Source organism: Mustelus asterias, chromosome 3 (assembly GCF_964213995.1).
Source record: "Mustelus asterias chromosome 3, sMusAst1.hap1.1, whole genome shotgun sequence".
Taxonomy (NCBI): domain Eukaryota; kingdom Metazoa; phylum Chordata; class Chondrichthyes; order Carcharhiniformes; family Triakidae; genus Mustelus; species Mustelus asterias.
Window position 1 is genome coordinate 2,014,346 of NC_135803.1, and position 16,729 is coordinate 2,031,074.

The 16,729-nt window shown below is 48.5% G+C and overlaps 1 protein-coding gene across 3 annotated transcripts in view; it reads right to left on the reverse strand.

The window, feature by feature from the left end:
- Positions 1–16,729, reverse strand: part of lpp (LIM domain containing preferred translocation partner in lipoma) — a 296,604-nt gene that overhangs the window by 35,922 nt on the left and 243,953 nt on the right. Inside the window, exon 7 of one of the 3 annotated variants that reach the window (XM_078204286.1) lies at positions 2,243–4,363. The exons of the other annotated variants lie outside the window; for them this stretch is intronic. Coding sequence (XP_078060412.1) covers positions 4,307–4,363 — 57 coding nt within the window. The 3' untranslated portion in view covers positions 2,243–4,306. Of the gene's footprint in view, positions 1–2,242; positions 4,364–16,729 lie in introns of those variants that run through there. 3 annotated transcript variants of the gene reach the window in all.

Here is a 16,729-nt window from a genome sequence, read left to right on the forward strand (position 1 = left end):
GTTCCTCCTGCAGGATGTTTGAGGTGAGGGACGCCGTCAGTGTCCCTGCTGATTACACCTGTGGGAGGTGCACCCATCTGCAGCTCCTCAAAAACCGCGTTAGGGAACTGGAGCTGGAGCTGGATGAACTCCGGATCATTCGGGAGGCAGAGGAGGACATAGATAGAAGCTTCAGGGATGTAGTTACTCCGAGGAATGAAGATAGATGGGTGACGGTGAGAGGGGCTGGGAGGAAGCAGTCAGTGCAGGGATCCCCTGTGGTCGTTCCCCTTGGCAACAAGTATTCCGCTTTGGATACAGTTGAGGGGACGACCTACCAGTGGTAAGCCACAGTGACCGGATCTCCAGCACTGAGTCTGTCCCTGTGGCTCAGAAGGGAAAGGGGGAGAGCAGGAGAGCAATAGTTATTGGGGACTCATTAGTTAGAGGGACAGATAGGAGGTTCTGTGGCAGCAAAAGAGACTCACGGATGGTGTGTTGCCTCCCGGGTGCCAGGGTCCATGACGCCTCGGACCATGTTTTCAGGATCCTTAAGGGGGAGGGGGAACAGTCACAAGTCGTGGTACACATCGGTACCAACGACATAGGTAAGAGAAGGGACGGGGATTTAAAACAGGAATTTAAGGAGCTAGGGTGAAAGCTGAGAGCCAGGACAAACCATGTTGTCATCTCTGGTTTGTTGCTGGTGCCACGTGCCAGCGAGTTGAGGAACAGGGAGAGAGTGCAGATAAACACGTAGCTGCAGGGATGGTGTAGGAGGGAGGGTTTCAGTTACATGGATAATTGGAACACATTCTGGGGAAGGTGGGACCTGTACAAACAGGACGGGGTGCACCTGAACCAGAGGGGCACCAATATCCTCGGAGGGAAATTTGTTACGGCTCTTCGGGGGGGGGTTTAAACTAATTTGTCAGGGGGATGGGAAAAGGAGCTGTAGTCCAGAAGGTCGTGTTGAGTGTAGTGAGGTACTGAGGAAGGTATCAAGGTCGCAGGAGTGTACCGGCAGACAGGAAGGTGGGTTGAAGTGTGTCTACTTCAATGCAAGGAGCATCCGGAATAAGGTAGGTGAACTTGGAGCGTGGATTGGTACTTGGGACGATGATGTTGTGGCCATTATGGAGACGTGGGTAGAACAAGGACAGGAATGGTTGTTGGACGTTCCGGGGTATAGATGTTTCAGTAAGAGGAGGGAAGGTGGTAAAAGAGGTGGAGGAGTAGCATTGTTAATCAAGGATAGTTTAACGGCTGCGGAAAGGCACTTTGAGGGGGATCTGCACACTGAGGTAATATGGGCTGAAGTTAGAAATAGGAAAGGAGCGGTCACGTTGTTAGGAGTTTACTATAGGCCCCCAAATAGTAATAGAGATGTGGAGGAAGAAATTGCAAAGCAGATTATGGATAGGTGTGGAGGTCACAGGGTAGTTGTCATGGGTGACTTTAACTTTCCAAATATTGATTGGAACCTTTATAGGTCGAATCGTTCAGATGGGGCAGTTTTTGTGCAGTGTGTGCAGGAGGGGTTCCTGACACAATATGTGGATAGGCCGACAAGAGGTGGGGCCACATTGGATTTGGTACTGGGAAATGAACCGGGCCAAGTGTTAAATTTGGTTGTGGGAGAGCACTTTGGAGATAGTGACCACAATTCGGTGTCTTTCATTATTGCAATGGAGAGGGATAGGGCCATATGGCAGGGCAAGGTTTATAATTGGGGGAGGGGTAATTATGATGCGATTAGGCGGGAATGAGGGAGCATAAGATGGGAACAGAAACTGTCAGGGAAAGGCACAAATGAAAAGTGGAGCTTGTTCAAGGAACAAATACTGCGTATCCTTGATAGGTAAGTCCCTGTCAGGCAGGGAGGAAATGGCCGAGTGAGGGAACCATGGTTCACAAAAGAGGTTGAATGTCTTGTCAAGAAGAAAAAGGAAGCGTATGTAAGGATGAGAAAACAAGGTTCAGTTGGGTCGATTGAGGGTTACAAGTTAGCAAGGAATGAGCTAAAAAAAAGGGCTTCGGAGAGCGAGGAGGGGGCATGAGAAGTCCTTGGTGGGCCGGATCAAGGAGAACCCCAAGGCTTTTTACTCTTATGTGAGAAATAAAAGAATGACCAGGGTGAGGTTAGGGCCGGTCAAGGACAGTACTGGGAACTTGTGTATGGAGTCAGAAGAGATAGGAGGTGATGAATGAATACTTTTCTTCACTGTTCACCAAGGAGAGGGGCCATGTTTTTGAGGATGAGAGTGTGATACAAGCTGATAGGCTGGAGGAGATGTATGTTCTGAGGGAAGATGTATTAGTGATTTAAAAAAACCTGAGGGTCATTAAGTCCCCTGGGCCAGATGAGATATATCCGAGGATTCTTTGGGAGGCAAGGGATGAGATTGCAGAGCCTTTGGCTTTGATCTTTGGGTCCTCATTGTCCACGGGGATGGTGCCAGAGGACTGGAGAGTGGCGAATGTTGTTCCTCTGTTCAAGAAAGGAAATAGGAATGACCCTGGTAATTATAGGCCGGTTAGTCTTACTTCGGTGGTCGGTAAGTTAATGGAAAAGGTCCTGAGGGATAGGATTTATGACCATTTAGAAAGATGCGGATTAATCCGGGATAGTCAACACGGATTCATGAAGGGTAAGCCTTGCCTCACAAATTTGATTGAATTCTTTGAGGAGGTAACTGAGTGTGTTGATGAAGGTAGAGCAGTTGATGTCATATACATGGATTTTAGTAGTGTGACATGAACCCAAGATCCCGGTTTAGGGCGTCCTCATGTGTGCAGAACTTGGCTATCAGTTTCTGCTCAGCAATTCTGCATTGTCGTGTGTCGTGAAGGCCGCCTTGGAGAACGCTTACCCGAAGATCAGAGGCTGAATTCCCGTGATTGCTGAAATGTTCCCCCACAGGAAGAGAACACTCCTGCCTGGTGATTGTCGAGCGGTGTTCATTCATCCGTTGTTGTAGCATCTGCATGGTCTCCCCAATGTACCATGCCTCGGGACATCCTTTCCCGCAGTGTATCAGGTAGACAATGTTGGCCGAGTTGCAAGAATGTGTAACGTGTACCTGGTGGATGGTGTTCTCACGTGAAATGATGGCATCCGTGTCAATGATCCGGCACGTCTTGCAGAGGTTGCTGTGGCAGGGTTGTGTGGTGTCGTGGTCACTGTTCTCCTGAAGACTGGGTAGTTTGCTGCGGACAATGGTCTGTTTGAGGTTGTGCGGTTGTTTGAAGGCAAGAAGTGGGGGTGTGGAGATGGCCTTGGTGAGATGTTCGTCTTCATCAATGACATGTTGAAGGCTCTGGAGAAGATGTCGTAGCTTCTCCACTCCGGGGAAGTACTGGACGACGAAGGGTACTCTGTCCACCGTGGCCCGTGTTTGTCTTCTGAGGAGGTCGATGCAGTTTTTCGTTGTGGCGCGTCAGAACTGTCGATCGATGAGTCGAGCGCTATATCCTGTTCTTATGAAGGCATCTTTCAGCGTCTGGAGGTGTCTGTTGCGATCCTCCTCATCCGAGCAGATCCTGTGTATTCGGAGGGCTTGTCCGTAGGGGATGGCTTCTTTAACGTGTTTAGGGTGGAAGCTGGAGAAGTGGAGCATCGTGAGGTTATCCGTGGGCTTGCGGTACAGTGAGGTGCTGAGATGACTGTCCTTGATGGAGATGCGTGTGTCCAAGAATGCAACCGATTCCGGAGAGTAGTCTATGGTGAGTCTGATGGTGGGATGAAACTTGTTGATGTCATCATATAATTGTTTCAGTGATTGTTCACCATGACTCCAAAGGAAGAAAATGTCATTGATGTATCTAGTGTATAGCATCGGTTGAAGTCCTGTGCAGTAAAGAGGTCTTGTTCAAATCTTAGCATGACGATGTTGGCATATTGAGGTGCGAATTTGGTCCCCATGGCTGTTTCATGTGACTGGGTGAAAAACTGGTTGTTGAAGGTGAAGACATTGTGGTCCAGGATGAAGCGGATGAGATGTAGAATTGCATCTGGAGATTGGCAGTTGTTGGCGCTGAGTACTGAGGCCGTTGCAGCAATGCCATCATCGTGGGGTATGCTGGTGTAGAGTGCCGAGACATCCATTGTGACAAGGAGTGCTCCTGGTTCAACTGCTCCATGTGTGCTGAGTTTCTGTAGGAAGTCCGTAGTGTCGTGACAAAAGCTGGGGATTCTTTGTACAACGGGTTTCAGGATGCTTGCACCCACAGGGATGAGAGATAGAGGATAAAGAGGATAGAGAGAGAGAGATAGGAGAGATCAGCCAGGGTTCCTGCTCCTGATCACTGTCCAATGATCTCTGGGTTAGAGAGAGAGGGGGAATCGACCAGGGCTTCTGTTCCTGATCATTGTCCATTGATCCTGGGTTAAAGAGAGAGGGAGAGAGAGAGAGAGAGTGCCTCGGAAGGATGGTGATGTTTTTAAGTTGTTCTGCCACCAATGGGTTAATATATTTGTGTAGACAGCGAGTTATCCTCGATATATCACAGCTCCTGTCTCAGAGTGCCTAGAGGCAGCGTCTTTATCCCAATCCCCAGTGTGAATAAAGCTATTTGTAATCTTGGTGCAGGGGAGAGGTGAGAGAATGGAACCTCCCTTCTCCTCCTGACACCTCAAAATATTCAAACTCAAGACTAATTTTCTATTTTGTTCCTAAAAGAAAGTTGGGTGACATTGAGACTGAATCACTTCAGATGTGCAATTGGCCAGAAGCAGTGTGAAATGTCACAATTATAAAAATAAGACATCATTACTGGAAACGATGCAGCGTTCCTGTGGGTGCGATAAACCCCTCCCAGAGACACAGCCTCAGTCAATGACGAGTCCAGGTCAGTGAGTGCAGGAACAACACATGAAGCTGTTCGTACTTTCCACTGACAGAGCCAGGGAGGGGCAGGATTGAGAGCGAGGGAAACGGGAGGGACAGGGCGGTTTGTAACCACCTCTGTCTGCAAGAGAATTGCATCGATTCTGAGTAAAATATATTGACTGTAAATCCCTCAAGCTGCAAATCGAAAATAAATCTCCCAATCACGCACTGTCTGACCCCCCAGCGGCTAAACAACCCGCCCACACACCCTAACCCAGATACCCCCAAACACCCTATACCCCTGCTGCTAACACCCCCACCCTATACCCCTGCTGCTAACACCCCCACCCTATACCCCTGCTGCTAATACCCAACCTAAACCCCGGCTGCTAACATCCCCACCCTAGACCCCTGCTGTTTGTTTTAAAGTTTATTTATTAGTCACAAGTAGATTAGGGCACACGGAGTTGGGGGTAGTGTGTTAAAGTGGATTGGGGACTGGCTATCTGACAGGAAGCAAAGAGTCGGAATAAATGGGTGTTTTTCCGGTTGGAGGAAGGTAACTAGTGGCGTGCCGCAGGGATCGGTACTCGGGCCGCAACTGTTTACCATTTATATAGATGATCTGGAGGAGGGGACGGAGTGTAGGGTAACGAAGTTTGCAGACGACACAAAGATAAGTGGAAAAGTGAATCGTGTGGAGGACGGAGAAGATCTGCAGAGAGATTTGGACAGGCTGAGTGAGTGGGCGAGGATATGGCAAATGGAGTATAACGTTGAGAAATGCGAGGTTATACACTTTGGAGGAAATAATAACAAATGGGATTACTATCTCAATGGAAACAAATTAAAACATGCTACCGTGCAAAGGGACCTGGGGGTCCTTGTGCATGAGACGCAAAAGCCCAGTCTGCAGGTACAACAGGTGATCAAGAAGGCAAATGGGATGTTGGCCTATATTGCGAGGGGGATAGAATATAAAAGCAGGGATGTCTTGATGCACCTGTACAGGGCATTGGTGAGGCCGCAGCTGGAATACTGTGTGCAGTATTGGTCCCCTTATATGAGGAAGGATATATTGGCATTGGAGGGAGTGCAGAGAAGGTTCACCAGGTTGATACCGGAGATGAGGGGTTTGGATTATGAGGAGAGGCTGAGGAGATTGGGTTTGTACTCGTTGGAGTTTAGAAGGATGAGGGGGGATCTTATGGAGACTTATAAGATAATGCGGGGGCTGGATAGGGTGGAGGCGGAGAGATTCTTTCCACTTAGTAAGGAAGTTAAAACTAGAGGACACAGCCTCAAAATAAAGGGGGGTCGGTTTAAGACAGAGTTGAGGAGGAACTTCTTCTCCCAGAGGGTGGTGAATCTCTGGAATTCTCTGCCCACTGAGGTGGTGGAGGCTACCTCGCTGAATATGTTTAAAGCGCGGATGGATGGATTCCTGAGCGGTAAGGGAATTAAGGGTTATGGGGATCAGGCGGGTAAGTGGTACTGATCCACGTCAGATCAGCCATGATCTTATTGAATGGCGGGGCAGGCTCGAGGGGCTAGATGGCCTACTCCTGCTCCTATTTCTTATGTTCTTATGTTCTTACAAGTAACACTTACATTAACACTGCAACAAAGTTACCGTGAAAATCCCCTAGTCGCCACACTCCGGCACCTGTTCGGGTACGCTGAGGGAGAATTTGGCATGGCCAATCCCCCTAACCCACACGTCTTTGGACTGTGGGAGGAAATCGGAGCACCCGGAGGAAACCCACACAGACATGGGGAGAATGTGCAAACTCCACACAGGCAGTGACCCAAGCTGGGAATCGAACCCGGGTCTCTGGCGCTGTGAGGCAGCAGTGCCACTGTGCCACCGTGCTGCCCCTTTTGGCCTTTTGACTAAGATGAAACCCAAGATGGGATGCAATGTCTTATCTTGTCAGCCTGGATCTTGTTTGCCTCTCTTGTGGGGAGCATGGAATTGGATTCAATTGGAATTTGGATTTTGGAGCAAGCAAGAGGGTGTGGATACGGTTCTACCTGGTCTGCTCTCAGCATTGGCTTTGGAACTTTAAGAATGAAGTAAAAATTTAAAAAGAACTCCCGAGCACTTTTTACCCCTGATGCTAAGACCCCTCCACACTCCAAATCTCTGCTGGTTTTACTCCGTCCTCCCACACACTATACCGCCCCCCCCCCCCCCCCCCCATCCCCCCCTCCCCCTGCTGCCAACCACAGAATCTCTGAATGATTACAGCACAGATGAAGGCCACACAGCCCACTTGACTTAGGTGCTGTGTTCCAATTCACCATCAACTGAAAAACAAACTCACAAAATTCATTCATCTAAAAGCTGGGAAACAAGAAGAGAAAAGCTGAAATAATGCGACAGGAATCCGTCCCTCGCTATCTCTGAGCAGGTTTATAAATCACAGAATCATAGAATCTACGGCACGGAGACAGGCCCTTCAGCCCAAACTGGTTTAGGGATGTCAGAAGTTACAGAGGGACATAGATAGGATGCAAGACTGGGTGGAGAAGTGGCAGATGGACTTCAACCCAGATAAATGCGTCGTGGTCCATTTTGGTAGGACAAATGGGATGAAGGAGTACAATATAAAGGGAAAGACTCTTGGTACTGTAGAGGATCAGAAGGACCTTGGGGTCCGGGTCCATAGGACTCTGAAATCGGCCCCGCAGGTGGAGGAGGTGGTTAAGAAGGCGTATGGTGTGCTGGCCTTTATCAATCGAGGGATTGAGTTTAGGAGTCCGGGGATAATGATGCAGCTTTATAAGACCCTCGTCAGACCCCACTTGGAGTACTGTGCTCAGTTCTGGTCGCCTCACTATAGGAAGGATGTGGAAAAGATTGAAAGGGTGCAGAGGAGATTTACAAGGATGTTGCCTGTATTGAGTGGCATGCTTTATGAGGAAAGGCTGAGGGAGCTCGGTCTTTTCTCCTTGGAGAGACGAAGGATGAGAGGAGACCTAATAGAGGTGTATAAGATGTTGAGAGGCATAGATTGGGTGGACTCTCAGAGGCTTTTTCCCAGGGTGGAAATGTCTGCTACGAGAGGACACAGGTTTAGGGTGCTGGGGGGTAGGTACCGGGGAGATGTTAGGGGTAAGTTTTGCACAGAGGGTGGTGGGCGAGTGGAATCGGCTGCCGTCAGTGGTGGTGGAGGCGAACTCAATAGGGTCTTTTAAGAGACTCCTGGATGAGTACATGGAGCATAATAGGATGGAGTGTTATACGTAGGTCTAGAAGGTAGGGATGTGTTCGGCACAACTTGTGGGCCGAAGGGCCTGTTTGTGCTGTAGTTTTTCTATGTTTCTATGTTTCTATGGTCAATGCCGACCAAAATGTCCATCTAAGCTAACTCCATTTGCCTGCATTTGGCCCGTATCCCTCTAAACCTTTCCTATCCAGGTATCGGTCCAAATGCCTTTTAAATGTTGTCAATGTCCCTGTCTCTGTCGCTTCTTCTGACAGCGCATTCCACACACGCACCACCCTCTGTGTAAAACAGTTGCTCCTCAGGTTCCCATTAATTCTTTCCCCTCTTAACTTAAACCTATGCCCTCTACTTCTCGATTCCCCAACCCTGGGAAAAAGACTGAGTGCATTCACCCTATCCATGCCTCTCATGATCTTATACATCTCTATAAGATCACCCCTCAGTCTCCTACGCTCCAAAGAAAGAAGTCCAAGCCTGTCCAATCTCTCCCTATAACTCAGTCCCTTGAGTCCTGGCAACATCCTTGTAAATCTATTCTGCACTCTCTCCAGTTTAATAACATCTTTCCTATTGCAAGGCGACCAAAACTGAACACAATACTCCAGGTATCAGACTGCCTGCTGACACTGTCACCCTGTGCATTCTCGAACACTTGGATGGGTTTACGTGATAGAAGCTGGGGGCTAAACATAAATATTTACTGTTATCTCTTAGATAGTACCTGGCCTTCAGAGCCTAGTCACGCTTCATCAATCAAATTCTGTTTGTACAAATATAAGCTGAGGTATTCCATTATCATTTTTGGTTTCAGTCTAACCACTAAAAGGCGAGTTTGTAAAAGTGTTTACTCCAGCACATTCCGAACGCTGTAATTACTGCAATGGTTCAGGTACACCTGCCAGAAGAAGCCAAATTCCACGCCTGTTCTTCACTGAGTCAGTGGTAGCTGGAGCTATTTAATTATCCTCAGCTATTCTAGATTAGGGAGGGAGAGAAGATCAGCCAGTCCCTTGTGCTCTCACTCCTCACCCAGAAACAGCGGCTGGGGATTCTGTGGACAGGAATGCGTTCGGCGCAACAAGGCTGAATAGCAAGAATTCTCTCCAGTCATCCTCGCATGCAGCAACTTTCCCAACGTCCATGTAGATCAGAGCCACACACTGTCTCCAGCTAACTGTGTCTGCTCCCTCCTCAAACAGGTTCACCAAACACCTTTAGATTGTATTGCAGTCATGTGAGACATAAGAACATAAGAACTAGGAGCAAAACAAGGCCCTCGAGCCTGCTCCACCATTCAATAAGATCATGGCTGATCTTTTTGTGGACTCAGCTCCACTTACCCGCCCGCTCACCATAACCCTTAATTCCTTTACTGTTCAAAGATTTATCTATCTTTGCCTTAAAAACATTCAATGAGGTAGCCTCAACTGCTTCACTGGGCAGGGAAATCCATAGGTTCACAACCCTTTGTGTGAAGAAGTTCCTCCCCAACTCAATCCTAAATTGTTCCAAAACAATCCTCATTGTTCCACAGGAGCAGGCTGAGGGGAAGGCAGTGTGTTTGTGCATGTGATTTATTTATTTTTCAGTTAAATTTGTGTAAAAAAATCGGAGGTTTTTTTAATCCAAACCAGGAAGTAGGCCCAGGAGAAGCCTGGGGAGGTTTTTGGAGGGTTTAAAAGCAGGCCACACTTTTGAGCGGGCAGTGTCAGGAGCGGGCAGGGGAGTGAGTGGGAAGCAGAGTGAAAGCTGTAAGGGCTTTGGCTCACAGGGTTTTGGGGGGAAAGGGCGAGCAGGGGTGAGTTTCTTTTTTCTTATTTCTAATTTACTTTTCTCTGTGTACCTTGGTAGAAAGGGTGAAATATGAGTGTGAAGCCAGTGTGTTGTTCGCAGTGCAGCATGTGGGAGGTCCTGGAGGCACCTGGCCTCCCGGACATCCACATCTGTGAGGGGTGTGTCGAGCTGTGTTCCTGAGGGACCGTGTTAGGGAGCTGGAACTGCAGCTCGAGGATCTTAGGCTGATGAGGGAGAATGAGGAGGTGATAAACAGGAGCTATCATCAGGTGGTCACACCAGGGCCACGGGAGGAGGCCAAGTGGGTGACGGCCAGGAAGGGTAAAGCTCGGGTGATTGAGAGCACCCCGGTGGGTGTGCCCCTGCACAACAAGTACTCCTGCCTGAGTACTGCTGGGGGGGACAGCCCGCCTGGGGGAAGCAGCAATGGCCGTGTCTCCGGAGTGGAGTCCGGCCCTGTAACTCAGAGGGCTAAAGAAAAGAGGAGGAAGGCAGTGTTAATCGGGGACTCGACAGTCAGGGGGACGGACGGGCGATTTTGCGGAGGCAGGCGGGAGTCTCGCATGGTGGTCTGCCTCCCTGGGGCTGGGATCCAGGATGTCGCTGGGCGAGTCCCAGAAATCCTGAGGGGGGAGGGAGAGGAGCCGGAGGTAGCGGTACATATTGGTACCGCTGATGTGGGAAGGAAGGGGGAAGGGGTCATGAAAAGAGAGTATAGAGAATTAGGGAGACAGCTGAGAAGGAGGAAAGCAAAGGTAGTAATCTCAGGATTGCTGCCTGTGCCACGGGAAGGTGAGGACAGGAATGGAGTGAGGTGGAGGATGAATGTGTGGCTGAGGGACTGGTGCAGGGGGCAGGGATTCAGGTTCCTGGACCATTGGGACCTCTTTAGGGGCAGGGGTGATCTGTACACAAAAAATGGGTGGCACTTGAATCCCAGGGGGACCAATATCCTGGCAGGAAGGTTGGCTAAGGCTACTGGGGAGAGTTTAAACTAGATAGGTTGGGGGGAGTGGATCAAAATGAGGTGACTGAGAGTGAGGAAGGTAGCTCGCAAAGAGAGAAGGGTTATAGGCGGTGCAAGAGGGCGGATGGACAGGGAATAGAGAAGGGGAGAGCTCAGACCAAAGGATTGAGATGTGTTTACTTTAATGCCAGGAGTCTAGTGAATAAAGGGGATGAGCTCAGAGCGTGGATCGATGCCTGGAAGTGTGATGTGGTGGCCATTACGGAGACTTGGATGTCTCAGGGACAGGACTGGATACTCCAGGTGCCGGGATTCAGATGTTTCAGGAAGGACAGGGAGGGAGGCAAGAGAGGGGGTGGAGTGGCACTGCTGATCAGGGATAGTGTCACAGCTGTAAAGAAGGTGTATGCTGTGGAGGGATTGTCCACCGAGTCTCTGTGGGTGGAAGTTCAGAGTGGGAAGGGGCCGGTCACTTTGCTGGGAGTTTTCTATAGGCCGCCCAATAGTAACAGGGAGGTGGAGGAGCAGATAGGGAAACAGATCCTGGAGAGATGCAGTAATAGCAGAGTTATTGTGATGGGAGACTTTAATTTCCCAAACATAGATTGGAATATCCCTAGGGTAAGGGGATTGGATGGGGAAGAGTTCGTTAGGTGTGTTCAGGAGGGTTTCCTGTCACAGCATGTGGACAAGCCTACAAGAGGAGAGGCTGTACTTGATCTGATACTGACCAATGAACCTGGACAGGTGTCAGATCTCTCAGTGGGAGAGCATCTAGGGGACAGTGAACATAACTCTATCTCCTTTAGGCTTGCATTGGAAAAAGAGAGGATCAGGCAAGCTATGTTTATATGGAGTAAGGGGACATATGAAAACATTAGACAGCAAATTAGAGGAGTAAATTGGAAGGAGATATTCTCGGGGAAATGTACTGAAGAGAGGTGGCAGTTTTTCAAGGAATGTCTGTCTAGAGTTCTACAGGACAACGTTCCGAGCAGACAGGGAGGTGTTGGTCCGTTAAAGGAACCGTGGTGCACGAAAGCTGTGCGGGACCTAGTCGAGAAGAAAAGGAAAGCGTTCGAAAGGCTCAGAGAGCTTGGCGAAGATAGGGATTTAGAAGAGTATACGGCTTGTAGGAAGGGACTAAAGAAGGAAATTAGGAACATAGAACATAGAACAGTACAGCACAGAACAGGCCCTTTGGCCCACGATGTTGTGCCGACCTTCATCTGAAACCAAGATATCCCACTCCCTATCATCCTGGTGTGCTCCATGTGCCTATCCAATAACCGCTTAAATGTTCCTAAAGTGTCAGACTCCACTATCACTGCAGGCAGTCCATTCCACACCCCAACCACTCTCTGCGTAAAGAACCTACCTCTGATATCCTTCCTGTATCTCCCACCACGAACCCTATAGTTATGCCCCCTTGTAATAGCTCCATCCACCCGAGGAAATAGTCTTTGAACGTTCACTCTATCTATCCCCTTCATCATTTTATAAACCTCTATTAAGTCTCCCCTCAGCCTCCTCCGCTCCAGAGAGAACAGCCCTAGCTCCCTCAACCTTTCCTCATAAGACCTACCCTCCAAACCAGGCAGCATCCTGGTAAATCTGCTCTGCACTCTTTCCAGCGCTTCCACATCCTTCTTATAGTGAGGTGACCAGAACTGCACACAATATTCCAAATGCGGTCTCACCAAGGTCCTGTACAGTTGCAGCATAACTCCACGGCTCTTAAACTCCAACCCCCTGTTAATAAAAGCTAACACACTATAGGCCTTCTTCACATCTCTATCCACTTGAGTGGCAACCTTTAGAGATCTGTGGATATGAACCCCAAAATCTCTCTGTTCCTCCACAGTCTTCAGTACCCTACCTTTGACCCTGTAATCCACATTTAAATTAGTCCTACCAAAATGAATCACCTCACATTTATCAGGGTTAAACTCCATTTGCCATTTTTCAGCCCAGCTTTGCATCCTATCTATGTCTCTTTGCAGCCTACAACAGCCCTCCACCTCATCCACTATTCCACCAATCTTGGTGTCATCAGCAAATTTACTGATCCACCCTTCAGCCCCCTCCTCTAAGTCATTAATAAAAATCACAAAGAGCAGAGGACCAAGCACTGATCCCTGCGGCACTGCGCTATCAACCTGCCTCCAGTCCGAAAATTTTCCATCGACCACCACCCTCTGTCTTCGATCAGACAGCCAGTTACCTATCCAATCAGCCAACTTTCCCTCTATCCCACACCTCCTCACTTTCATCATAAGCCGACCATGGGGGACCTTATCAAACGCCTTACTAAAATCCATGTATATGACATCAACTGCCCTACCTTCATCAACACACTTAGTTACCTCCTCAAAAAATTCAATCAAATTTGTGAGGTACGACTTGCCCTTCACGAATCCGTGCTGACTATCCCGGATTAATCTGCATCTTTCTAAATGGTCGTAAATCCCATCCCTGAGGACCATTTCCATCAATTTACCAACCACCGAAGTAAGACTAACCGGTCTATAATTACCAGGGTCATTTCTATTCCCTTTCTTAAACAGAGGAACAACAGGAGGGAGGGGTTCAGGTACTTAAGCAATTGGGGCTCGTACTGGGGAAGGTGTGACCTCTATGAGAAGGATGGTCTACACCTTAATCAGAAGGGGACCAATATCCTGGGGGGTAAATTTGCTAAGGCCATGCAGGGAGGTTTAAACTGATTCGGGGGGGGGGAGGGATCCTGAGTAGTGGGGCTGAAAGTGAGGGATGCATGGATGGGGACTGCAATGCACGGCATTGCAGAGGTGGGGTGGAGCAGGGTTTGAAATGTGTATACTTCAATGCCAGGAGTATTCGCAATAAAGTGGGTGAACTTGCAGCGTGGATCAGTACCTGGGACTTCGATGTTGTGGCTATTTCAGAGACATGGATAGAGCAGGGGCAGGAATGGATGCTGCAGGTCCCGGGGTTCAAATGTTTTAGTCGAAGTAGGGAAGGAGGTAGAAGAGGGGGAGGGGTAGCATTATTGGTCAGAGATTGTATCACAGTGTCAGAGAGGAGGTTTGATGAGGACTTATCTGTTGAGGTAGTATGGGCGGAGATTAGAAATAGGAGAGGAGAGGTCACCCTGTTGGGAGTCTTTTATAGACCTCCTAAAAGTTCTAGAGAGGTTGAGGAAAGGATTGCGGAGTCAATCCTGCTTAGGAGTGAAAGTAATAGGGCAATTGTTATGGGGGATTTTAACTTGACTAATATTGACTGGAATTGTTATAGCTCTAGCTCGTTAGAGGGGTCAGTTTTTGTTCAAAGTGTGCAGGAAGGTTTTTTGACTCAGTATGTAGACAGGCCAACTAGAGGTGAGGCTATATTGGATCTGGTGCTGGGAAATGAGCCAGACCAGGTGCTAGACTTGGAAGTTGGTGTGCATTTTGGTGATAGTGACCACAATTCGGTTACGTTCACCTTAGTGATGGAAAGGGATAGGCATGAACCTCGGGCCAGTGGTTTTAGCTGGGGGAAGGGTAATTATGAGGCTATTAGGAGAGAATTAGGAAACATAGGTTGGACTAGGAGATTACAGGGACTGGGAACGTCCGACATGTGGAGTTTTTTCAAGGAGCAGCTACTGCGAGTCTGTGATAGGTATGTCCCTGTCAGGCAAGGAGGAATTGGTAGGGCTAGGGAACCGTGGTGCACCAAAAAAGTTTCTTTGTTGGTTAAAAAGAAAAAGGAGGCTTATGTTCGGATGAGACGTGAGCACTCGGGTAGTGCACTAGAAAGCTTTAGATTGGCTAAGAGGGAGTTGAAGAGCGAGCTTAGAAGGGCTAAAAGGGGACATGAGAAGACTTTGGCGGATAGGGTTAAAGAGAATCCTAAGGCGTTCTATAGGTATGTCAAGAACAGAAGGTTGGTTAGGGCAAGTTTAGGGCCAGTTATAGATGGCAGAGGGAAGTTATGTGTGGAACCGGAGGAGATTGGTGAAGCATTGAACCAATATTTCTCTTCGGTGTTCACGCAAGGGGACATGAATATAGCTGAGGAGGACACTGGGTTGCAGGGGAGTAGAATAGACAGTATTACAGTTGATAGGGAGGATGTGCAGGATATTCTGGAGGGTCTGAAAATAGATAAATCCCCTGGTCCGGATGGGATTTATCCAAGGATTCTCTGGGAGGCAAGAGAAGTGATTGCAGAGCCTCTGGCTCTGATCTTCAGGTCGTCGTTGGCCTCTGGTATAGTACCAGAAGATTGGAGGTTAGCGAATGTTGTCCCATTGTTTAAGAAGGGGAACAGAGACTTCCCCGGGAATTATAGACCGGTGAGTCTCACTTCTGTTGTCGGCAAGATGTTGGAAAAAATTATAAGGGATAGGATTTATAGTTATTTGGAGAGTAATGAATTGATAGGTGATAGTCAGCATGGTTTTGTGGCAGGTAGGTCGTGCCTTACTAACCTTATTGAGTTTTTTGAGAAAGTGACCAAGGAGGTGGATGGGGGCAAGGCAGTGGACGTGGTATATATGGATTTTAGTAAGGCGTTTGATAAGGTTCACCATGGTAGGCTTCTGCAGAAAATGCAGATGTATGGGATTGGGGGTGATCTAGGAAATTGGATCAGGAATTGGCTAGCGGATAGGAAACAGAGGGTGGTGGTTGATAGTAAATATTCATCATGGAGTGCGGTTACAAGTGGTGTACCTCAGGGATCTGTTTTGGGGCCACTGCTGTTTGTAATATTTATTAATGATCTGGATGAGGGTATAGTTGGGTGGATTAGCAAATTTGCTGATGACACCAAAGTCGGTGGTGTGGTAGACAGTGAGGAAGGGTGTCGTAGTTTGCAGGAAGACTTAGACAGGTTGCAAAGTTGGGCCGAGAGGTGGCGGATGGAGTTTAATGCGGAGAAGTGTGAGGTAATTCACTTTGGTAGGAATAACAGATGTGTTGAGTATAGGGCTAACGGGAGGACTTTGAATAGTGTGGAGGAGCAGAGGGATCTAGGTGTATGTGTGCATAGATCCCTGAAAGTTGGGAATCAAGTAGATAAGGTTGTTAAGAAGGCATATGGTGTCTTGGCGTTTATTGGTAGGGGGATTGAATTTAGGAGTCGTAGCGTTATGTTGCAACTGTACACAACTCTGGTGCGGCCGCACTTGGAGTACTGTGTGCAGTTCTGGTCCCCACATTACAGGAAGGATGTGGAGGCTTTGGAGAGGGTGCAGAGGAGGTTTACCAGGATGTTGCCTGGTATGGAGGGGAGATCCTATGAGGAGAGGCTGAGGGATTTGGGATTGTTTTCGCTGGAAAGGCGGCGGCTAAGAGGGGATCTTATTGAAACATATAAGATGATTAGAGGTTTAGATAGGGTGGATAGTGATAGCCTTTTTCCTCTGATGGAGAAATCCAGCACGAGGGGGCATGGCTTTAAATTGAGGGGGGGTAGTTATAGAACCGATGTCAGGGGTAGGTTCTTTACCCAGAGGGTGGTGAGGGATTGGAATGCCCTGCCAGCATCAGTTGTAAATGCGCCTAGTTTGGGGGCGTTTAAGAGATCCGTAGATAGGTTCATGGACGAAAAGAAATTGGTTTAGGTTGGTGGGTCACAGTTTTTTTTTTAACTGGTCGGTGCAACATCGTGGGCCGAAGGGCCTGTTCTGCGCTGTAATGTTCTATGTTCTATGTTCTATGTTCTATTCGCCATTCTCCAGTCCTCTGGCACCACCAGATGGGGTCACGAGAAGGCCCTGGCAGGTAGGATTAAGGAGAACCCTAAGGCGTTCTATGAATATGTGAAGAGTAAAAGGATGAGACGTGACGGAATAGGGCCTATAAAAGGTGAAGGCGGGAAAGTCTGTACGGAACCAGTAGAAATGGCAGAGGTGCTCAATGAGTATTTTGCCTCGGTTTTCACAGAGGAGA